We start from the raw sequence: 24,409 nt of genomic DNA, 5'->3' as shown, positions 1-24,409 counted from the left end.
CTATAGGGAATTAAAATTCCCGGAAGTGTTATCGTACTTGAAAAGTTGGTGCTCGGTGGGCATGGTGATTACCACTTTGTTTACACCAAAATATTCAGTCAGCTTTAGCAGTTCATGCTGTCTAGAGGATAAAGCAATCTGTAGAACAAATGAAACTGAAAGAAAAAGTCCTTGTCTTAACAGGCCATTGAGCTAATTTTATATAAATAATGTTTTTAAATTTGCTATTAACATTCATTTTGATATGGAAATACTAAAATGTAGGCAAAATTAAATTGTCAATTGACTCTGGGAGAGAGAGATCCGTTATGATCTCAGGAGCTTTTTTAGCTGAGGGAAATCTGTCATGGTTCTTGTTAGGCATACTTTTGATACATATGGAAATCATCTTTGCTGCAAATCAAAGTAATCACAATGAACTTTTTTTTTCTGTAGTTCCTATTAAGAAATGGGTAAACTTTTGCTTAAAATATATACAGCATCAATAGAAAAATATCTTCCTCCTAAAGCCATTTTGCTTTCTTTTCTTATCATGGTTATGTGCCTGAAATTATATTTCTGAATTTAGTATATGCTAGCTTAAAAAAAAAAAACATATTTTGAAAAGAATTTTGAGATGATTCTTTTTTAAAAAACATATTTTATTGCTTAAATATGTGAGTAAATTATGCACCTTCAGTTAGACTTCTGTAATAGTTGAAGTAGCCACTAAAAATGTTTTTTGGGGAGTGGGAGAGAATTATTAAATCTAAGATGATGCTTTTCAGAAGTCCGCTTTCATACCAGAATCTTTAAAACACTTCAGTGTAGGAAAATGATATTAAGTTTATGAGCTGTAGTCATGCTTGTATTTAAAATATTTTATCCAGATCGTCAAGATTCAAGAAGCCACAGTTCAAGAAGAAGTTCTCCTGAATCAGACCGTCAGGTTCATTCCAGATCTGGGTCCTTTGACAGCCGGGAAAGGCTTCAGGAGCGAGATCGACATGACCATGATCGAGAGCGGGAGAGAGAGAGGAGAGAGGCACGACAGAGAGAATGGGATCGAGATGTTGACAAAGACTGGCCAAGGAGCAGGGAGCGAGAGAGACTCCGAGAACGGGAAAGAGAGAGGGAAAAGAGAAGGGAGCTGGACAGAGAGAGAGACAGACAACTACCTGATCCTGCTGAAAGAGAGAGAGACAGAACTGTTGACATTTCCTCTCAAAAAGAATCAACAAAACACAGTGAAACAAAACTGGACAGAGATCATGAAAAAGAATTTGATGGTGTTTGTCGGGATTCTGCAGCTTCAGAGAAGGAAAGACCAGACAAAGATTTAGGACCTTTACAAGGTTTCGAAGATGGAAATGAGGCTGAAAAGGTGGAGAGTCTAGAAGGTGAGATATTCTGGGAAAGAACCTTCATTTATTTTTCCCCTTTAGCACAATACTGAATTGTATTAGAATACTTTGCTACTGAAAGGAGTATTGGCCCTAGCTTCTCTGCTGTGGAAGGAGGATAAGGGAGAATTCTGGCAAGCATCTTCTTAATGTTAATTGTGTGAATGTTAGTGTTTCATTTCTAAAAGTCTTGAATCCAAGAGGCATTATGATATGCCTCATAAATGATGATATAATTTTGCCAAGGTGTAACATTTCTGCATAGGCACTTTGCTGAAACACCAAAGGTTTGATTGCCTTGTTAAACCGTTATAAGATATATTCTTTAGTTAGGAAGTCACAGGTAATGAATGAAAAAAACGAGGGTTGACTTGCAGCTGTTCTTTGGGATTTTTTCTGCAGAGCCCAATTATCATAGAAATGATAGTCTGATTAGTAGATGAAACATATGTATGGCTTGGCACAACAGTCCAAAAATTACTTTACTGAAGTAATCTTATTAAATGCAGCTTCAATTTGCTGGCCGTAATGGTACTTGGGAAAACACACTTAGGATTAATAAATAAAGGACCAAATGCTGACAAATTCACATAGCTTGAGCCTTGCTAGAAGAAAGAGCTTGGGAAGTACATCTAACCTTTATAAAAATGCAAAAAGCAGAAATCTAAATCCAGAGTAAGTGGTGTAAGTTATTGTTATGTTCAGTAAGTAGGGTTTTTTTGGTGATCATAGTGTTGCATCCTCTAATAAGAAGAAAGGTGATGTGTAGGATTTGGAATTTGGGGTGTTTGGGCTAGTAAAGCCTGAAGTCCGTAGCCTTCGGAAACAAATTAAGCTTTTGTGGCCTTCCGTAAGATACCAGCACATTGTCTCATCATATCTGCATTCTTAAAAAGAATTATCTTATTGTAGATAATTGTAGATACTTGTTCATTTGGGCAGTCTAAATGTTGTCTGGAGAGGATGAGGAGGGCTGTTTTATTACCTACGATACCTCTTACCTGATTGCTCACAAAATGGTCATTACGGTTGACGGGTACAATTGAGAAAATTCCATTTAAGGAGATTATCTGTGGAGTGGAAACATTTGTCAGAGATAATATTTGGAACGAGCCTGGGGAAAGTCTGCTCCATCTTGGTACAATGGACAGAATTCATCCATTTTTAAGCAAAGGGAAGGAATGGTGTAGTAAATCTGAGAGTACAGTGTGGTAACTTCAGAAAAGAGTTGGGGAAAGGCTGTTCATAGGTTTATCTTCTGTTTCAGAGAGGGCCTGGAGCCAAACAGACTTTGAATATTAAATGTGTTGTAAGGTCTAGCCTTTCAGCAGACTTCTTGTAAGAATCTTAATATGCATTCATTCATTCATTTGTGCATTTTTCAAAGGTTGTATGTTTGAAAATGATCATGTGTAGGAAGTTACGGTATATTAGTCTAGGATTCTTTTTTTTAGAAGAAAAGTCTTGTAAAATACTAGGGGACAATTTTAGTGCAGCATACTATAAACAGCATATTTCTGATCTTCTAAGATGGTAGTGTACTTTGTTCTCTTTCATTATTTTTTTAACTCCTGTTTATGTTCCTTCTTTTAGCGTTAAATCAGAAATAATATAAAATTACCTTTCTGCAAAAAAAGCAGTAAAGGTAGTGATAGTATAGTTTAGAAATATCAGCCTGATTTGAAATCAGTTTGTTTGGATTATGTATTGAGAACTGTAGATTGTTATATTTAATTGCTTCATGCAATATTTTTTAATGGTTCATCTGTGCCACCCAAGCATGCAGTCACAGTGAGCTAGTGTACCTGCTGGGTCCGTGTGGAAGCAGAAAATGGATCGTGCAGGCAGTCAATATTTAAAATCACAAGATACAAAATGAAATCAGTAGAGATTGCCATATTTTTCCTTTTAAAGATGATAGCAAACTAACTCAATAACATTTCCAGATCTGGTGATGGTAAGGAGGTGTCTGGTATTTATTTGGATCAATGACTGCAGTACATTGTCTAACATAATGTGTGAGGATATAATTACTTAATTATGGTGATGTGCTGAACCTTAATGTGTTTGCTTCAGGAATAGGTTTAAATGATGCCCAAGATGCTCGATGCTTCCTCCAAAGCACTGCCAGGTGGTCTGAGTAGTTAATTTACACTCTGCTAGCACGTCTTTTACTTGTCTTTTCAGTGCTGATTTTTAGATTAGTTGAGGTGACTTTTTTTTCCCTGCAGGTTTTACAAAGGAGAAAAAAAAAAAAAAGGTGAGGGGATATCTTAACACAGAGGCAGTTTCTCTTCTGGATAGGGAAGATTGGAGAAAATAGATTAGTCATCCACAGGGGATGACCCCTGTAAATTGTGTCAATTTTGTACTGTGAAACTGATTGCAAGTACCTTGGCGGAGAATCCTAAGGAAGCCTGAATTTTGAGCAGCAGGGTTTGTGAATGCTTTAGTCAGGTCTTTCAGTGCTGCGGGTGAGAGAATACCTTCAGAAGTGCCTTTCATGAACTGCAAACTGTAATATTTGAGTGTCTTGCGTTCGCTGGTTTTAAGGAACATGTTTATGCATGTATCACAGTTATTTACATATAAAAATAGAACTCCTTGCTATACAAATAGAATTGCTTGATTCTATTTGTATGTGCATATAGTATGTTGATGGACAGTGCAACAACTGAAGAAATTTGTCATATCATTCTTCCAGCTCTTCAGATTTCCATGAAGAGTCAAACCTATGAGAATAATTGCTTACTTCAGGATACCTTAGACCGTATATTTTGGAGTTTTGTTACTTAATTGTCCTGTCTTTATATTCAGTCCTTAGACTGAATCGTGAGTTAGGATTCATGTGCAAAAGCATCTGGTAGAATTTGTGGTGGTGCTGCATAACTACACATCAGATCATCAACTTATATTTCTTCTGAATATGGTCTTCTACAAGCAGTTCGAGTGATACTGCACAAAAAATAATTGACCAAGATGTGTGAAATTCGAACACTTTGTCTATGAGAGAAATAACTTTGTTTCCATCAGGGAATACCTTTTTTTTTTTTTATTTAGGATATACTCACCCCGAAAATTAACAAGCTCGTTTACTGACCCTATATTTTTTGTCAGTCTGCTTGAAGCGTGTCTGGAAAACAAGAATGATTACTTTAAAGCTACAGTCTGTATCTGTGTCTGTAGGAGGAGAAGATGAAGCAAAGATTGATGATGTTCAGTCGCTGGGATCTGGTGCTGGAGAATACGAACCAATCAGTGATGATGAACTGGATGAAATTCTGGCAGGTGATGCTGAAAAGAGGGAGGATCAACAACAAGAGGATGAGAAGATGCCTGGTAAAAGTATAACAAAACCCCTTTACATTTATTTGAATATAAAGATGAGATCAGTTGGCATGTAAAGTTACTTTGTACCATTTCAAAATGTTTTGCAACGTACAGTAGTTCTGAATTCAGAGCACTGTTTTTGTGCTCCTCAGTATTTCTCATATTTTCTGTAATGGTCAGATATGCCTGTGAAGTATAGAGGTAACTAAGAAGTCCTGGGAACTTCATTTTGAAGTAATATTTATTACGTTGTTTATAGCTAGAAGCAGCAGCTTTGGTTTTATAAATGTTATAAATGAACATAAATGATTACAAATTTTATCCCATTTAGAGCTGATCATTATTTAGAATTAATATTTTTAGGAATAGATTTCTGTCCTTGCTTGAATGCTTCCTAAATGCACTGGGAAACATGGAATCCTCTAGTTGTCCTAAGTTCAGTTAGGTCACCTGGGCTATATGATCAGTGTTCGTATTTTATGTAATAAATATGTAACCACAGTTGTATGGTTATTCCATAACCAATATATGTAATTTCTTTGAAAACAGCAGCATCCAGAGTTGAATTACTAGCTTTTAAGCATTTAATTTGGATCTATCATAGCACAGTAGTGGTACCGTCATTTCTGTGAATGCCTAAGTGAGTGATCCATCCAAATCTGCCAGCTAGGCAGGGTCCGAGCAGCCTTTTGAAAAGTGTTACGATCAAAGTGAAGCAGAATGTTGTTTATTTTAATCCAAGAAGCCTTATATTTTTAAGGAACTATATGCTCCTTTTCACCACCAACCTAAGTGAGTTTGAACGTTCTTACCTGAAGTGCCCAAGGAACTGTCTTTGAGAACTGCAGAACAGTGTTCATTTAACATGTTGCTTTTAGGAGACAGGGATGTCTCCAGCATGTGAAATTAATCAGTTGTGGTAGGGGGTGATGACGTGGTAACTGATTTTCTGTCAATGTTTTCGCAGATCCTGTGGATGTTATCGATGTTGATTGGTCCAGTCTGATGCCAAAGCAGCCAAAAGAACCACGGGAGGCTGGGGCTGCGCTCTTAAAATTCACACCAGGTGCCGTTATGTTGCGAGTTGGCATTTCCAAGCGATTGGCGGGACCAGAGCTCTTCACCAAAATTAAAGAGACTTGCCAGAGAGTATTAGAAAAACCTAAAGGTAATTGTTTCTGCAGGGTTTAAACTGTCTTTCTGTTCTTAAAAAAGATACTTAATGAAACGTGTTCCAGTTCATTATTCGAGGTTTCCAGGCCATAGGAAGTGTATACTGAGCATTGTGTAAAAATTTCATAAATCTAATACAGCTGTATATCAATCAGATTAGTGTTTTAATTCCAGCAGTGTTAGAGAGGTCTTAAATAACTGCCTAAACAACATTTTTTGTCATAGTGGAATATTATTTTGTGAGACCATCGTGAATTAATGCCTGGCCTGAAGTGTGTTGGCAACATTTGAAGAGGTAATGATCTTCTGCAGTGAATCCGTGGTAACTGTGAGGGGAAAAATAGGATTTCATATTTTCTCTGAAGGTTCTCTTACTTGCTTTCTGAAGATCTTCTCCAGAATGCATAGGTAGGAGTTTTTGGTTCAGAATGAAAAACTCAGTGAAATTTGTGTATTATGTAGCAGAAGTGAGAAATTAAATGAATAGTACTCAGGTCTAGCATTGGGTCAAAGTACGTGGGCATGAGGCATGCATGATGGGTGGAATGGGCAAGAACTAAACCAGTAGTATTCGCTGCAGCTGTGTAGGGTAAGTAGGGCTTTTGTGTGAGAGAGAGTACTGATTTTCTCTTTGGCATCCTAGAAACCAGCTGAGTTTCTTGCAAAAATTTACTTGCAAAAATTGTTACTTAGGTCTATGAAACATTTGCTCTCTGTAAGATCCCTATGCAAATTACTCCAGGAGCTAAATATGATAAAAGTGTGCCTTAAAATAATGGTTTCTGTAGAGTCCTTGGTCTTAGGGAATAGGAATTATTTTTAACTCTAAATTCTAGTTCTTGACTTGAAACCATAGAATATCCTGAGTTGGAGGGGGCCACAAGGATCATCAAGCCCAAACCATATTTCCAAGAGCATTGTCCAAACACCCTGTGACAGTACTCTAATTCTCTGCAACATTACTCTTTGTGTAGTTGTCTTGTTAGCCTCACAGTCTTGGGTAGGATTGCCTTCAAAGAGGAGAGAGGGGGAAAAAAAGTGAACGTGCTTCTCCGAGCCCTGTTAATCTCCATGAATTTCACTGCTTGCTTGAGCCATTAAAAATGTGTAACTGTTAATCACGGTCAGTTGCTACTGCTCCTACATTGCCTAGAATTGGGCTTTATAAGAAGACATTTTAAATGCATCATATATAGCATAATTTGAGGTGTGTGCTTGGTATTAGCGACTGTTTTGCGGTGGACACTTAGTTATTTCTATGCAGTATTAGCATTTTTCTAGCTTAAAAGAAAATCGTAGCTCTTACGTTTAGGAATTTAAGTAACTGATGTAATTGATGCACTATCGTATCTTCCTGAGTATGCAAACTGTCTGATATAGTAAAGGTATGAACTGTGTCTTTCTCTGTTCAGCTTTAATTTTGCTGCATACTTCAACAGGAACTGCAGTGCAGAATCCACCTGGCTATCTAATATATTGCCTGAAATAACCTCAGCAGTCTTCACATGCTTCTCTAGAAATAACAAAGCCCAGGGGAGCAGTGATAGTAGGAGGCTCTGTAGCACTGCCTCTGGGTTGTCTCACGTGTGCTCAGATGAAGGAAAACGTTGCTCTGGAGAGGAAGGAAGGTTAAAGGCCTCTGTTAATTTCTCTTTAGAGTGTTCAATCTCTCACTCGTCAAAGTTACTACATGTGGAAGCACCAGTATGCTTTCAAGCGCGTGCATTTTTCTCGGTAATCTCCCGCTAGGTGACATGTTTCTTTGTATAGTGATGACACAGCCACAATGTGGGTATTCTAAAATAAGGCACAAATTCTGGTGTCCTGAAAAGTGAAGACATTGCGCTAGGCATTCAGTTTGTGTTACAGTGTAAATGTAGCGTTTTCATTCTGGATTTCTTTGTGGTCATATAATGTCTTTGTTTCCCCATTTTATTCCCGATTCTGGTGTTCACTTTTTTCTTCTTATTTATGGATGAATAGTTCCTGGTAATACTCTGAAATGCAGAAAAAAAAAAGTGCTGGCTTGTTACTGGGATTTTTGTTTGCGTTCATTTTCTTTGGAAACGAGAATCTGTAGTGATGGAATTGAGATTTGTATCTGACTTTCTCCTCACCTGTTGCATGCAGTTGAGCATGAGCATTAAACAGTATTTTGTTTTCAGATATGCTTAGCACCTGGCACCTAGGCAGATCCTGGAAGCAGTTTCAGTTAGCTTTGAAGTGGCCTTTTTGCGTCTCACTTGTGGTGCTGGTCGTCTGTTGGGGTTGTCTTGGTAACTTCAGTGCAGTTCTTTAACCTGCCCTTGATACCTTGTAACTTTTTTGTTTCTTTTCACCTTCTTTGAAAACTAATCATACTTAGCTCCATCCCAACTTCAGTGGATAAAACAGTTCCTTGCTCTCTCTTGGGTGCGTTCTGCCAAACTACAGTAGTAGTCTTCGCTTTTAGCTGCTAAATTTTCCCCAGGTTTGCTGGTGTCTGCAGTTATTCATTCAATTCCCTGCTAAAAAGACACGTTCTTTATTAAATACAGAAGATTGGATTGGACTACTGATTGCATAATTAACCATATTATTTTCTGTCACATCATATCTTATTTATTGTGAAAGGATTGGTTATAAGTCTAGATATTGCGGTCCAGCCATATGCACTTTTTTGGTCTTTGTCAACATTTCATAGAAAAGATGTTACAGAACAAGTCTTGCCTCAGGAGCCATCTTGAAAAGCAACTATGGTTAATGTGTTCTAGCTGCACGCTATTTCTTCTGATAAATGTAATAAAGGAGTAGTGTTGCTTCTTTAAGCACCATTAGCTAATGGTTTAAATGAGCCTAAAGGGAGGGGGTAGTTCATTAGCATCTGTTCAGTTGTTCTCCTGGTTCACCCACCATGGATAAAAAAGTTATTGTCCATATTTGACTCCTACTTAGCTGTACAAACCCTGTTTTAACACTGGTACAGTTACCCTACTCTTTGCAGGGAAGTACAACTTTAGCCAATTTTTGTTAGCACCAGTAAACACCTTCATACATCTGATCATGAATGATATTCCCTCTTCTGCATCAGAGCTGTCACTTGATTTTTAGGCCTCTTGGTGATTGCTGTCTCGATACTGCTTTCCACATACAAGTGTACCCATACTTACTTTCAGATGGTGATTTGTTCATTTTTTCTACAAACTGTAATACCTCCCCCCACCCCTTTCCCAAATCTTGGTATTGTTTATAAGGCAGAAACATCAACGGTAAAATTTCAAGGGAGTTGTTAAACCTTGTGCAGGATTGTTTTTAACTCCAGTAAGTTCTTATTGCTGTATATTGTTGTTCTCAAATACCGTGCATTTGTTGATCTTTGTGAATGTCATTTCCTTGTAGATGCAGAAAACCTTTTTGAACATGAACTGGGAGCCTTGAACATGGCTGCACTTCTACGAAAAGAAGAGAGAGCGGGTCTGCTCAGTAACCTGGGTCCTTGCTGTAAAGCTCTGTGCTTTAGAAGGGATTCTGCAATTCGTAAGCAGTTAATGAAGAATGAAAAGGCAAGTTGTTCACTTACAGAGCTGGGTTAAAATGCGGAAACAGGCTCTACTATGCAAAACACTTGTCTTGGGTGGTAATTTTAGTAGTAATTGTTCTGGAGCAGATCTAGTCCTTTAAACAATGGAGAACACTTACTGAAATATTGTAGGGTTTTTATGTTTTCATTAAGCTGGGAGATCAATCTAAGATGGAGACTAAACTATTTCTTATTATGGCATATAAAATGTGGAAACACCTTCTGCATTTAGAGAATATGTAATCAAAGTAATTGGTTAAAATACATTTTCAAGGATAATTGTTGAATAATTTTCCTGCTTAAGAGTCCATGTACTTTTATAAGAATTTTAAGCTTCTATTCTTGCAAGTTAAAAGAACCTAGATACATTTCTTTTTAAAAATACGAGAGATACTTAGCCATGTCTTACACTACAGTAGGTTTTGTATTCTTGCATGCTAATAGAGAAATCTTCAGTTCTTGGAGATTTTCTAGTGAATGTGTATGATTAAACCTGTATTTATTGAGAATACTTGATGTTAATTTCTCAGCTTGCATGTTAAAAGCCACTATTTTTGGTTTTTATTTTAATTTCAATAGGGTGCAACAAAACAAGCTTACACGAATCCTGCAGCCATGGACAGTGACTTGTTACGGTTGAGTCTACGGTTATTCAAACGCAAGACTGTGTGCCAGCCTCCTGGGCAAGAAAAGACAGAGGATAGTAAAATTCCACAACCAGCTATCCAGCAAGAAGTGTGTGTGTCTTAAAGCAAATGACCACAGCAGTTCTTTCTAGCTGATATCCCATTACCAGTGTTGGTACTGTTTAGAACTGGTTGTTTGGAAAGCAGCTGTAGAAGACGGAAGGAAAGACTCTGTTTGTACACAGAAAGGAATTGGGCATTTAAAAGGTGAATAAAAGTGGTGAAAAGTAGACTTCTGTGTGAAGTTCTCTGCAAGTTTTGTAATATGAATCTTACACTAGCAAAAACCTGTTTTATGGTGCATCAAGTGTAATAATGTGAAGATGTCTGGTTTTAGCAGTTTATAACTCCAGCTGATATTAAAGTGAAGAAAACTGTTTGTGTATCTCTTTCCTTATTATGAATGGGTTTCTCTACCACCACAACAGACCATTCACAGGCAGTGTCTGGAATTTCCTAAGTGGCTTGCTTCCTTGGGAGTTTGTCTACCTCTGCTTTTGAAATCCCTTTCCTTACTGCCGTAGTCTCTGGTGTGGATCTGGATTTGGACAAAGCTCTAGGTCTGTATCTTTAGCATAGGTTTCCTCTGATAATTTCTGGATGTAAGAATCTGGTATGATAGATGGAAAGAAAAACCTTCCAGGAAGTGACTTCTGACCAGTTTTAGACGTCCGTATTTATGAGACTCACTGCGTTTTGGAAATGCCTGCTGCTTACAAAGGAACACTGGTGCAGGTTTTACATTCTGTATGTATCAGGACAGATCAATTTCCTGCAGTAGCCTGAGGGTGTTTCACACTTGGTAGGTTTTCAGATGTTGGCAGTAAAAGCAGTGAGCAGTTGTGTTTTATTGGGTGTTACAGGTTCAGGGGCCTGATTGGAGACTCATCAAGCCTAGGCTCAGTTTTGCAAGAATTGTTTTCAGTTTGACAAGCGAATCTCTAGTGGGATCTTTGGATTATGCCAGTCAGGTATCTTTAGACAGTCTGCGGAAGCCTCCATGTGAATCTGAGGCTTCTGAAACTTTAAATTAAGTCTGTGTACACCTCTGTACTTGTCCCAGGTTTCAACCTGAACTGTTGCGTTGAAGTCTGCTCACACAGGGTGAGAAAGAAATCCAGAGCTTAAACCTTGTATTGGCTTGCTGCAAAGCAACTTGTTTTCACTGTTCTCATATAGGTTAAAAATTTGTTATGAGCCACTAGTCTTTTTGATGGTTGGCTGATACTAGTTAATCCTTTTTCTCTGCTTGGAACCAATACAGTGAGGGGGATGTTGTCTGTGTAGTTCAGCGTGATGGGCTTATCTAGCATCTGCCTGGTGCTTAGGGTTGTGTTGGCTTCAAGCAAATGCCCAAGTACAAATTCCAATTCAGTTCAAATTAAATTTTTAGAACATTAATGCAAAGCTTTCTTACCTGTAATGCTTTCCTATAGTGCCTCTTTCTTCAGTGACATGTTGCTATTCTACATTGAAATAGTTGTTATTAAAGAAAATGTGAGGGTTTTTATTTACATTGTATGTGCCCACACAATATATGTGTCTGTTTCAAATATGAAAGATGCGAGAAGTTTCTGCTATTGGTTCGATTCTTATTAAACTAAGTGATCCAGGCAAAACTTAATCTTCCTAGTTTTTTCACTTGTTGAATCTTTTCAAGAGACTTGATGGCTGTTTTTAATGTCATTGGAGCTTCTAATACCTGCTTTAAAAAGAACTATGTGTTCTTAAGCACACTAGTGTCTTAAACGGAGCAAGAGTTAACAAACCTATGCAGCATTTAAATTCATCCTCACCTATTTTATAGCTACAATAATGCTGCCTTTAAGTTGAAAGTATTAGATCATTGCTTCCAATTACATTCAAGCCTATTTTAATCATCTCTAAAACACATAAAAATGTTTGATAGCTGGAAACAGCCTTGTCTAAGACTGCAGTACACAAAATAGATTCACTGCTGGGTATTTAATTACACTCTGCTTACTTTAAACACTTTTCCTATAAAGCAGTCAGAGTGTATATATGCACTTAGTTTGCAGAAGACTATTTCACACTGCCCTAGAAAAAGCAAAATAAGGTAGGCTTGGTGGGCTAGGGTGAGTATCTTGTGAAGTCACTGTCCCATTGAAACTCAAATCCAATGCTGACCCATGCTACCATTTATTGGAATTGTACAAAAAAAAAAAAAAAAAAGAAAAGAAGGTGCTAAAATTGCCCCTTTAGACCCTTTTGGTTTGATCTGCAGTGCTTTGTAGTGTTTGTAGTCCACGTTTCATTTCAAGGCTCTAGCCCTGGTCCACAGGCGCCTGTAACCTTTTGGGCAGCAGCGAGGGCAAGGCTGCGCGTGTGTCTCAGCATCCCTTGGGCGCTCCAGCTCCAAGCCTGAAAACACAGAGAAGCCTCTATTGCTACTCCATTTCTCCTTGATAAATTGGATTTAAGAAGCCCTGAGGTGCAGGCCGGAGCGTGGGGTTGCGGAACAAGCTGCCAGGTGAGCTGGTGGGACGAGGCAGGCTTTCACCCAGGCGAAGCACCGTGCCCAGCTCTCGCAGCCAGGACAAATTCCCAGGCAGGGCAGGTTTTTAGAGCCTCAAGGCACAAATGGGGCTGATGCCTGTACATTGGGATGCTGTCGAGGTTATCATCTCTGTTGGGTCATCTGTACAGTGTACTCAAGACAGAGTTTAGATGATTTTAGTAAATAAAGGCTTTTGTTTGAATTGCCGTTATGCAGTTGTGGTCTCCCCTCCATGCTGTAGGGATGTCCTTCAGTAGAGCAGGGGGCTGCAGCTGCCATTGTAGCAGCTGCTGCCTGCTTACTGAGTTCAGCAGCCCCTGTTTTGTAGTAACATGTCTGCTTTTAAAGGGTATTTGTATAAAATGGATGCTTCTTTCTGTATTTTATATTACTGCAAAGGGGAAGTGTGAGGAGACAGAACCAAAAGCTTGATCTTCGTGTACACATGCCAAGGTTTTGTGGGCAGTGTGGAAGAGGAATCTTTTTAGGTACAGCTTCAGGAAACAGTTTGAGATTGGCAAAGGTGCTGTTACCATAATAAGAAAAAAAACACGAACATAATCCCAGAAGACAAAGCCATGTAGCCAAGCATCAAGATGCAAGGGGTTTCTTAGGCAAACTGACCTACAGGATTTGGAAGTTTGCTTCCATCAAAATCGATAAAGAAGTCCAAACTGGAATGTGCAGGAGAGGGAAGTGTTAAAATGGCATTCAGAGAGCAAGTAACTAAATGTTTTGGGAAGAAGGCAGTGTTATACTGGAACAGACAGTTTCATTGCTTCTGCCCTATCGGTAAGAGATCAAAGAGGGAAAATAATTTCTTGATAGCAGTCACTTTCAGGGATGTGCCTACCCCAGACTGGCTTTTTCCTGAGTAATGAAGTTGAGGTGTTTTGAAAGACCTAAGTGTTGGAAGGCGTGCTGGGACAAACTGCTGAGGTACAAAGCAATGGGTTGCCAGCTTTTAAGGGGACATTCAGGTGGGAAAGGATTACGTTGGTTGCGAGTACGGTTCCTAAACAAGGGATTGTTGGAATAACAGGTATTGGATGTGGGTTTTAAGAAAGCTTATGGGTTTGGTGGGAATGAAAACCCCTTTTTAATTTACTTGCAGATTGAACTTGCTGTTTGAACCTATTAGAGGGTGCTTGGGGCACAGTATGGAAAGTACCTGAGCGAGAAAGTAGTAGAAATTGCATGGAGTTGAGTAGTGTTGGTTGTCAGCCTGGGAGTGTGAGGTCTCCCTTCTGCTACGAGCCAGGAGCTCGGCCAGAATGATGGAGAGAGGAAGATCTTGGTGTGCTAACTCTGTGCAGGATGGACTGGTGAAAGAGCCCTGGGAACAGCCCTGGGGAAAGGTCCAGGTGGGTGTTTCCAGCAGAATAAGAGTGGTTTTAGTACTGAATATAGTACCTGTGGCTTCTCATCAGTCTGTCCTCGTCTGCTCACCTCTGCTTTCAGAAGCTGGATTCTAACTACAGACACAGGGAGCCCTAAAATCAAGGGCTTATCTAAGCCCTTCACCAAGCGTTGGAGCAGGTGATCTCTGCAGTTCCCTTCCAGCCACAGTTCTGCTGTGGTTCTGTGAAGAGAACTGAAAAAGTGGGAATTAAGGAGAAATACCTGAAGAACATGAACCTAAGTTGCCCATACCTGCCTTTAAGATGGAAGCTGGAAACCCCCAAAGGACCCCATAGGTGCATGCAAGATTTACCTTCTTCCCGAGCTGCAAAGTTGCTTTGTGTCAGCATGAAACAAACCTGTGGTTGCCGCTATCTTGGACAAGCATTCCTCTGTCTGCTTCTTGCATGCTTCCAAAAAAATGCATCAGCAAGAGGCTGCAGAGAACTTTGGCATGTCTTGCACAAAGTTACTAGGAGAAATTAAGCTGTAGTGGATGAAGGGTAATTTTTAATTCATGTCATTTCTTTAACAGGGAAACAGAAGGTAAAACAGAGGATTAGATGATAGTCTCATCGCTGTACAACCAGCTCACAGCGGGTGACCTCCAAGTGCATTTTCAGCTTTGGGAAGGAGTTGAGAGAGGGAGGATGGGAAAAGCTGGCAAATCGCAGTTAAAATGGGAGAAAAACACAAGGAGCTTCGTTTGGTGCCATGTGGCCTGTTCATTTGGCTCCTCTCAGATCCTTCTGCCAGTCAGCATCACGATGTGCAAATTGACACATCGCTAAAGGGGAAGATCTGATCAACTTCCATACCTCACGCTGCCCTAAGTTAGCAAGATCCATGCCAGGAGGAAACCTACAGTTCACAGAAAACCTCAGTCTGGTGTAAAGAGAAACGTGTAAAGCCAAAAATAGAAAAATACACAGAAAAAAACAATGTATACTAAGGTAGAAAAAAGCTATATGGATAGGTTCATAGTTCAAGAAAGCTTATTGCAAAACAGCTGAGAAATTGGAAGATCTCATATCAAAGTTATTAAAATTCTTGGGACTTACGAAGAGATAGGAGTAATAGCGGATATGATTAAAATGTATGAAACAGTGGACCAGAAAAAGTAGGATGGAAGATACTGTTTTCCTGCTCCATGTGACAGAGCCGTGTTCACTAAAATTAAAAGCTGGCAGACTTGAATAATAAAACAGAAATTCTCCTTTTCCTTACAGTGCCTAATCAGGCTTAGACATCAGTGCTGGAGGAGGCTGCAGAAACTTAGCAAGGTTTCCAAAGGGACTGAGCATGCTGTAAGTACGTGGGGTTGTTCCAGGGAGGTAAACTGACAGTGTCTGAACCCGCTGACTGTCTGTGTTTGTACACATGGGGAAGGCTCTGGGCATTGCAAACTCCTGGTACTCAAAGCCACATTTGATGGCTTTTGAATATTCCTTTCAGCTACCTGGCTAGGACCACTGTAAGAGACACACAAATTGACAGCCAACACGCCTGACTGCGGCATATTTCCTGCATGGTCTGATTTTTTAATTTCTTTTTTTTTCTTTATTCAAAAGGCTTTCTTGGCAACTTATCGAAGAGTGAGTTGCCCAAATAATAAATGCGCTGTTAAATTCACACTTAGCAGTGTGTATTCTGCTCTCTGCTTCCCCCAAAGAGTGGTACCCCTCTTTGCAAGTCTCATCTGATGCATGAACTGTCAAAACATAAATGGGCAACTGTGACTTCTCCGCTGTCTGCTCTGGAATGATAGCATAATCTGTTTGCTGTATTCGTCCCTTCAATTTACATTTTTATTGCTATAATCTAAACCACTTTTTTTGGTGCACAAATTATAAAGACCGCCTCACTTATTCATCAGTAGCCTCTAATGCGAGTGTGGTGTGTGATGCATGGTCCTAGCTTGCTGTTTGATATGATTAACGCCGCGTTCATAACCATGCATAAAAAATAGAGGGTGCCATCCGACGACATCTTAACATAAATCAGGGCTCCCTCCGACCCAGGTGGAAGCATGGAATCCCATTAGATCTGAAGCTTAAAAAAAGGGGGGTGATTAATACCATTTTTAAAGCGTTTCCAAATGTGCGAAGTGTTCTCTTACGCCCTTTGTACGCGTTTGGATGGGCACACGAGCACTTCCCTGGAAGGCAGCCCCATGGCGTTGCCACGTACGTGGAAATGTCATCGCAGCAGAGCTGCAAAACCACAAGGTCTGCTCACAGGGAAACGCTCAAGCTGGAGTCCCACTTCAACACCTTTATAGCAAAAGCAATTTAATACTGCTCATATACCATAGTAGCATAAAATGGTCTGATTTTACATAAAGTTGCTGAAGCCTATAATAAAATTTGCTGTGTCGTTAATAAATAAGGCAGGTGGATGGAGAAATTTGGAATTAGAGATTTTTTTTCCTTCTGGCAACAGGCATATATCAGTTCCAGCCGTGCACATCTGGATAGAAAGGAACAACTGCATTTATGGATGGGAGATTCAACTCTAATTTTCACCTGTATAAACCAATGTGAACTGTGAAGAGAAAGACATGATTAAATTGATATACTCCCAAAGTGATAAATCCAGTATCTGGAAAGATGTTTTCCTTCCCTGCTTGCTTCTGAACCGTAGAAATTGGTTTTCAGCTCTTCATCCAAGAACAACAGAGGAGGATTTATCAGATGCTGGGTTTGGTGTGTTTCGTCACACTCGGAAATATTTTGTGTTGTCTAGAAGCACCTAATCACTGTTGTGATGACTTGTGCATTAATAAGGTGGTAGTTTCCTTGTTCTTTTCCCTGATGGTTACTGAAATAGCTGTCTATGGTTTTACTACAGTTTGCAGTGAGTAATGTGCCCAGTGTGGCCACAGGACAGAGCAAAAAGTGGGCATTTACAGACCTTAGAGTGTGGTGGGCTCAGCATGAAAGCACGAGCGTTGCAGCTCCAGGTGAAATATTTTATCTTGAGACATTGCAATGGAGCGTAATCTGATTTTTTTGGCACTGTTCCATAAAGGGATGGAGGAAAAATCGATGTAAACCTAAACTAAATTGAATTGTTGGTTTGTTCCCCTCTCCCTTCTGCAAGACTCAAGTAGCTTTGCAATTCATCACACGCTCCTGATCAAGAGCTGGGGAGGGTTTTCCAGCCTTACAAAAATTAAATTGTAGGTAGCTTTTGACCTGGGTAAGTGGCAGGCAGAGCAATGTGTGGCCAGGTCCTAATGATTTATTAGCTGTGCCCCCAGCCTGCTCCATCCCTCGGCTGCTGGTGAGCAGCTCCACATGGACTTGCTGGGACGCAGGGTGAAAGGAATCTCACGGAAGTTTCATCTGATGGCAGTGGGAAGCTGGTTTAAGTTAAAAAAAAAAAAAAAAAAAAAAAAAAAAAAGTCTTAGATACATTTAAAAGTACATTTTGAAGAATATTGCAAAGGCCATTGCGGAGACATAGTTGTTTGAAACGTGGCCTCCTTTCTAATTGTCTTAGACCCCCTCTGGTTAAATGACTGGCTTTCTAGCTCCGTGGTGAAATCTGCCTTCTGTCGGTAACTCTTTATGAACAGTGCTCCTGCTACAAATCCTGAAGGACAATTTATATTAGCAATAAAACCTTTAGCAATTGCTAGAAGAGTTAACCAGCTCGCTCAAACGTTCCTCATCTCAGATCTAGCCTTAGGAAGTTAACTAACAAACATGTTATTAACCACTGATGGGGAGCTGCTTGGAAAAGGAGATTATTGCTTAATTAATCTTTGTACTCAGCTAATAAGAGTGTTAAATGGGCTTCTCTGTTGCATTGGGTTGTTAATACAGATTGCAAGTTCCCTCGAGGGAAATCTGAGACCCATACGACATTAAAGTTAGCCATCCGACAAAGAAGATCTTCTTGGCATTAAAAATAAGAAAGCCAAGCACATTCCTCAATAACGTCACAAGATTCAGTGGCTGTGCATCTGAGTGAGCATGTGTGTATGTGTGTGTGTGAATTACCACGCTCTTTCTTCTTCTGGTGCAGAAGCTCTACCAAAAGTCTGATTTAGATTCAGCGCTTTTCGTCGCTCTTCTGGTGCAGCATAAATTAAAGTCATCGTACTTATCTACAGTGAGCAGGTTCCAGTGATCAGAAGGCAGCATCTGAAGCAAACTCTAATGTCATCTGCTTATCATAAAGAGACAAACAAGATCAAAAATCTCTTCATGTTAATGAGTCAAATAAACCTTCTACTTGATACAAGTCAATGCAACGGGAAAAGGCATTGTACAGGCTGCCCTTGGGTACCGTGGCATTTTTAGTAGGGAGAGCTCAGGTCTTTGCTGTGAAGGAAGGTGCCCATAGTTAACACAAAACCTTTGTTTTGAAAGGAGTTACAATTCCCTGTGTGAGAAGTTATCTGCTGTCTTCAACTGCCTTTCAACATGCATGCTTATTCTTTTTGGAGAACAGAAAGATTCGCTTACAGGAAAGGTTGGAAGGGGATAATTCACCCTTGAATGTCTGGTGTCAGTAAATAAGGAGGGGTGTTGGTCTATCACCACAGTCACTTCCACGCCTGTCCTTGTCCCTCATGAAACCAGCTTCCTTCCTTACACCTGAGGTGTCTACTCTGTATCCCATGATCTGGATATCATAATCAATGTTTGATTACATTTATTTTGTATTAAATGATCTCTCAAAAAGACTAGGGAAAGCATTTATGACATGAAAGCGGCAATATGATAAAATGCATTGGTGCAGACTCATTTTTGATGTTAGGGTTTTATCTTGTCTGAATTCTTGGTGGCTTCAGGCATAACACACTGCATCCCATCCTCTCACCAAAAGCTTGGGTGTGTCCAGATGAGGTTCAGTCTTTAACTTAAGGGCTGACTCCTTTGTGACTAGCACTTGATATCCTACAGGTCTATTTTATGGTCCCTTGCTATGCACGCTTGAATATTGGTGAGAGTCTTGCACTTATGGGATGTGGTCATAGGACAGATCACCACTCAGGTCTGTTGACTGGTTTCTCTGTTGTCCATGTTGTCTCTAATGCATCACATCAAAGCACCAAGGCAAAACCTTGTTGTTTAGCATACCCTTGGAGACTTCTAAAAATCGCCTCACTTCATTACTACTGCAAAATGATCAATATGCTTCACCAAAATTAACTGTACTTTGGACGTTTTCCTTGCCAGATTACTGTGCATTTTTTATTCCTCAAGATTAATGTAGGTTTGTTCCCAGCCAAGATTTTATCGTGGGTGTAGGCACGGCTGTGTAGTCTCTCTGTGCCTGTGGCCTTTATCAGGAACAGGTCTTAGCTCCTAATCGAAAATTGTCTTTGTACAAGCACACACGATTTGTGTTTGGCGAGTATGAGTTGGAATTCATAAATGGGAAGTGATTGATTGGAATAACATACTCCTGTGCCTTTATAAACATTAGGACGAGGGCTGGAATACCTCACTTATGACTGTCTACAGCATATGTCCACAAATCAGACATGTTTTCCCATCCCTCATTTCCTGCTGACCTTTTAATGTACTAGCTGAAGCTAATATTATGGATACAACAGCATATTGATTTGATGTATTTGTTACAGATAATTAATATTGCTCTAGTTGGCCATGTTCTCAATTATTACTTCCAGTTGCTTCATAGTTATTAAACTGTCACATTTTCAAGCATAGACAAGTGTCCACGATGATATACAGAGGCTTTTTAAGTGGAAAACTTCTAGGTGCCTTTTTATTACTCAGATCCCCAAGGGATACCGCTGTGGTCATGCTGTCTTCAAATATGCATTTGACCTATACTTCATACGCACAGCTAAAGGTTAGAATAAATATGCGTGTTTTCTCTGCTTATTAAGCGAAACTCAAGACATTACGAGAACATGAGAGGAGGCTCTGCTGGTCTCGCAAATAACACAGTAAATTGCTCATACTTCTTGCACCTGCCTGTCCTAGCTCCACTCCACTCATCCATGCCTCCAATTTGCCATACATGCGTGCACAGAAATCCATTTGCATGGAAATATGCCTCGACAGTTAAACTTTGGCATTGGAAATCCAGCTTTAATATTGTTGGCGGTGCTCCCTGCCATGCATCAAGTTTCAGTAAACCCCTCCACTGTACTGTGTGTTGGAGGCCCCATTGCACATCCTGCATCTTCGAGGCTCTTAATTTCTGTTCCACCTCCTTTCATGAGCAACACCAAGTCCCTCTTGCTGCTGCGGTGGCCAGTTGAGTTGCTAAAGTAAGTCAAGGACCTCCTAGATGCAACACCACTGACTTGCTCATTTATTGTTCTTAGTAAAATCTCCTTATGAATGTCCCTATGGTAGTGTCCTTTCTGTATAGATGAATTAGATCCTAGAGGAGAGTCTAAGGGACAAGGTCAAAACTGCAAAACCCTGTCCAGCTCACCTCACTGTCTTAGGGGTATCTGTGGTCCTGTGTACTGTCAGCTGGCACTGCGCAGTGACTGTGCTTGAAAAGAGAGGAAAAGAAAGCCAAACTGCAAAAACACAGGAAAGAGTTTGAATAAATGTCCCAAAGGAAAGTGAGAAAATGACAGAAACAATACCATTAAATCTCTGTTTGGCAGGTAGTAAAAATCTCCCTTCTGAACATGGAAAAAATACTTTGGTATCCAGGACAGACACAGCTCCCAACAAAGTCATGTTGGAGTCATGGAATTGTCTTTTACATTTCATCCCAAGCAAAAACATACCTTGGCTTTTTACTGAGTGGTCACCAAAAGACGTCAGGAATCCAGCTAAAGATAATTACCAATAGTACTGTTTGGCTAGGACATGGCTCCCCCTTCCCCTCTCTGCTTGCACACCTATTACTTCATTTTCTCTCGTAGTCTCTCAGAAGACCCTTTTGTTCCCCCCCACAGCCCTTGTCCCCTTCCCCCTTTCCAGTTTAGGTACATTTCCACCATCACCACGACCTTCACAGCTGATATATGGAGCCTCCCTGAAGGATTGTTCTCTCTGACATTGAGCGTGAGGCTGTGCAATAAAACGAGGAATTAGCAGGCATTTACATTCTGAAGTTAATGATGAGGAGTGTGAGCCTTATGAACATCTGTTTCCACGGTTTTCAAGGGGGCCTTCAATTTACTCCTGGTTCTCATCTATGCAGCTATTACCATTAACCATCAGCTAGTGCTGTCCTGGGTCTGGGGAACAGAGGCTGGGCTGTGGAATAAAAGCTCTAAATCATGGTAGGGTTTGGTTTTGTGGGGGGTTAGCTGTGACAACCACAGGAAGTAATGGAGAATTTTGCAGGTGAGAAGAGAAGCATGAGAAAAGCTATCAGCATGTCCTGGTGCCAGGGGCTGTTCCTCCCCAGGTGCAGGATGTTGTACATCCCTTTGTTGAACTTCATTACATTCCTATTGGCCCATTTCTCCAGCCTGTTGAAGTCCTCTTTATGGCAGCACAGACACCTGGTCTACCCACTGCTCCTCCTATTTCTCTCACCACACTTGCTGAGGATGCATCTTCCCATCTTCCAGGTCACTAATCATGATTTTAATTGTTTTTGGCCCCAATATTGACCCTTGGGGCATCTACAAACCTGCTGAGGGTGTGGTTGGCCGCTTCATCCAGGTCATTAATGAAGAGCGTAGACAGTATTAACCCCAGTATCCAGTGCTTTGACACACCACTTGTAACTTGCCACCAACAGGAATTTGGGCCCTCCAGGCCCACCTGCTTAGCCAGTTTTCAATTCACCTCACTGTCCATTTACACAGCCTGTACTTCATCAGTCTATGAGGATGTTATTGGAGACAATGTCTATGTCCTTAATAACATAGAGATAAACAATATCTGCTCCTCTGGATCAGGTCAATCAGTCGCGATTTCACCTTTTCAATTAGATCCATGCTGACTACTCCCCAACACCTTTGCTTCCAGGATTAGTTTCCCCATCACCTTTCCAGGGGTCAAGGTGAGCTGACTGGACTGTGGTTGTCCATAACTTCCTTCTAGCACTTCTTGGATTTAGGAATGATACTTCCCACTAGTCCACAGGAACCTCTCCCAGTTGCCATGACCTTTCAAAAACCATTGAGAGTGGCCTCACAATGTCATCGGCCAGTTCTTGTAGCACTCATGGATGCAGCTTACCTATGTCTAATTCATTTAAGTGTTCCCTAAGCTGATCCTCTTTCACTGAATATCTTGCTTGCTCCAGACTTTCCTGCTGGTCTCAGGGGCCTGAGATTGCTGAAGGCAGATCTCACCAGTAAAAACTGCGGAGAAGGCATTGACCACAACATTTTTCATGTCCTTCCTCACCAGGGCCCCTGTCCCATTTGGCAACAGACCTACATTTACCCCAGTCTTCCTTCTGTTGTTGATGTATCTGCAGAAGCCCTCCTTGCTGTCCTTCATGTCCCTTGTCCGATTCAGCTCCAGGGGGGCTTTGGCTTTCCTAATACCATTCCTGCATGTTTGGGCAGCGGCTCCATATTCCTCTTGGGTGACCTGATCCTGCACCCACCTCTTGTACCCTTCCTTTTGTATTTGGGTAAAATATCGACCCCTCTAATTTTGACTCATAAAAAATAAAGGCTGAAATGATCTAATGCAGAGCAACACACCCAATGTCCTGTGCTGTGTTCAGGTGGCAGAGAGGGCCTTTGGAGAGCAAAATGCCCATAAAAAGGGAAAGAGATGGAAGAGAATGCCTGAGTGAATTACAAAGGGCAGTATAAGGACAAATCTTCTGGAGCCTCTTCCTTTGACTTTCAAAGCCTTGTAAGAGGGCATGTTATGCAGAAGTTACACCCTTTCCTGATTTAGTGATGCTGGAAGCAGTCTTCACCTCTGACAGTCCCCCACTTCATTACCTTTAATAACATCATGAAGGGTAATGAAACATTTTAGGTTTCATGTCGAGATAGCCAGTATGGTGAGGGTAGGACACGAGGGCTTTCAGACTCTTGAGACACCAAGTCCTCGTTTTGGTACCGTGTTTGAGACCCATCTCTGCTGTGAAGGAGCAGCTGTGGCATGGACCATTTGGGAAAATGCTATCTCTGAGGCTCTGTCTCACCCTTTGCTTTATTGGTCACCAAGAACATGGGCAAGATTTCAAGACAACTTTGAGTAGGAGCCCAAAGGGGGAAAGGGCTCCTAAAGATTAGCTGGGGGACAGGATCCTGCTGCTGCAGGATTTTTGACTTGGAGTCTGGGAGCTTCCCCCATATTCAGTGACAGCTCTGTGGCCTTTCCCAGATTTCCCTAGTCTTCCCATGAATTCCTACAAACCCACAGGGGGGTTGTGGCTATCTGGGGCTGAGGCAGGTGAAGAGGGTCATCTGAGGGTTGCATTTTAGCTTTCCCCCTCGTCAAAATCTAAGCATAATAACAGCCTTGAGGCCTTTAAAAGCCTGACACCAAAAGCAGCTTTTATTATGCATCACCCTGCTCTCAGTCTTTGAAAAGCAGTGATGCTGGTGCACACCTTAAATTACACATCTGTGACAGCTGGATTCATCACATAGATGTGGAAAGCTTTCTCCTTTCCCCAGATAACAGGGAGAGACAGGAAAATCAACATGTCATGTGAGTGTCTGTTGGTAGTCCAACTGATTTAACAAGCTCTACACTTTTCAGTGTGTGTGTTGGATTAGCTTTGCTTTTAGAAGCAGAAGGGCTCTCAGGCTGCAGCCACTCTCAGATCAAGCAACACTCACCACTCCAGTCCCCATGCTCTTCCAAAATCTTTTTGTCTGGCACAGGTTGTCTGATGAAGATTCAGTTCTAAAAAGCTGCATCCAAGGTTTCAATAGATACTTATTATTTTATTTATTTATTTTGTCCATTTCCCTTTTAAAAAAGGGTAACCAAGAAAACACAATTTGCACCCAGGAAGGCTGATTGGGCTAAGTAGTTTAAGTCCATCAAGTTCCCGGTGACACTTTCTGTCTGCGAGTTTCAGATAAAGGCGGGGAGCTAAAGTAGCTTAATGGATTAAAGCAATTGCCTTCACCGTCGAGACACCTCTGTGGGAATCTGATTTCGGTGCACAAGTGAAATTTCTCATTTGCTTCAGGAGACAGGTCACCCTGGTTGCCCCAGTGGCCAAGAGCCCCCATGGAGCAGCTGAGGAGTGCCATGACCAGGACGATGGGAAGCAAGCCCCTGGTCCTGTAGTGCCACAGCCTGTCACATCTCGGGGCTGATGGATGTGTTGACCTGCTGATGCATGTGTCCCTATAAATCAATCACCTGCCAGATATCCTACCCATATGGGATTTCCCCGCTTCTAAAAATGTAACCTCCTATGGCATGGAGTAACCATCCCTTGGGGCAGATAGCCCTATTGCCCAGCAGTG

At 40.8% G+C, this 24,409-nt stretch overlaps 1 protein-coding gene and 1 long non-coding RNA gene across 5 annotated transcripts in view; one reads left to right on the top strand and one right to left on the bottom strand.

The window, feature by feature from the left end:
• ZC3H13 (zinc finger CCCH-type containing 13) overlaps positions 1 to 10,509 on the top strand; it is a 49,132-nt gene extending 38,623 nt beyond the window's left edge. For 3 of the 4 annotated variants that reach the window (XM_035322778.1, XM_035322770.1, XM_035322788.1), the window contains 5 exons: positions 870 to 1,379; positions 4,569 to 4,727; positions 5,680 to 5,880; positions 9,264 to 9,427; positions 10,024 to 10,509. In XM_035322778.1, the coding sequence (XP_035178669.1) occupies positions 870 to 1,379; positions 4,569 to 4,727; positions 5,680 to 5,880; positions 9,264 to 9,427; positions 10,024 to 10,194 (1,205 nt within the window). In that variant the 3' untranslated portion in view covers positions 10,195 to 10,509. The remainder of the gene's footprint in view (positions 1 to 869; positions 1,380 to 4,568; positions 4,728 to 5,679; positions 5,881 to 9,263; positions 9,428 to 10,023) is intronic. The other variant, XM_035322780.1, reaches the window with a different exon arrangement.
• LOC118164943 lies at positions 1,339 to 23,777 on the bottom strand. The gene is made up of 3 exons (XR_004749764.1): positions 23,768 to 23,777; positions 12,981 to 12,987; positions 1,339 to 1,401 (listed from the first exon to the last, which is right to left on the bottom strand). It is a non-coding gene; the product is annotated as an uncharacterized LOC118164943 (long non-coding RNA).
• Between the last annotated feature and the right edge of the window lie 632 nt (positions 23,778 to 24,409).

This window comes from Oxyura jamaicensis, chromosome 1, assembly GCF_011077185.1.
Source record: "Oxyura jamaicensis isolate SHBP4307 breed ruddy duck chromosome 1, BPBGC_Ojam_1.0, whole genome shotgun sequence".
NCBI lineage: Eukaryota > Metazoa > Chordata > Aves > Anseriformes > Anatidae > Oxyura > Oxyura jamaicensis.
The sequence above is the reverse complement of the archived record's forward strand: the minus strand, read 5'-3'. Positions and strand labels throughout refer to the sequence as shown.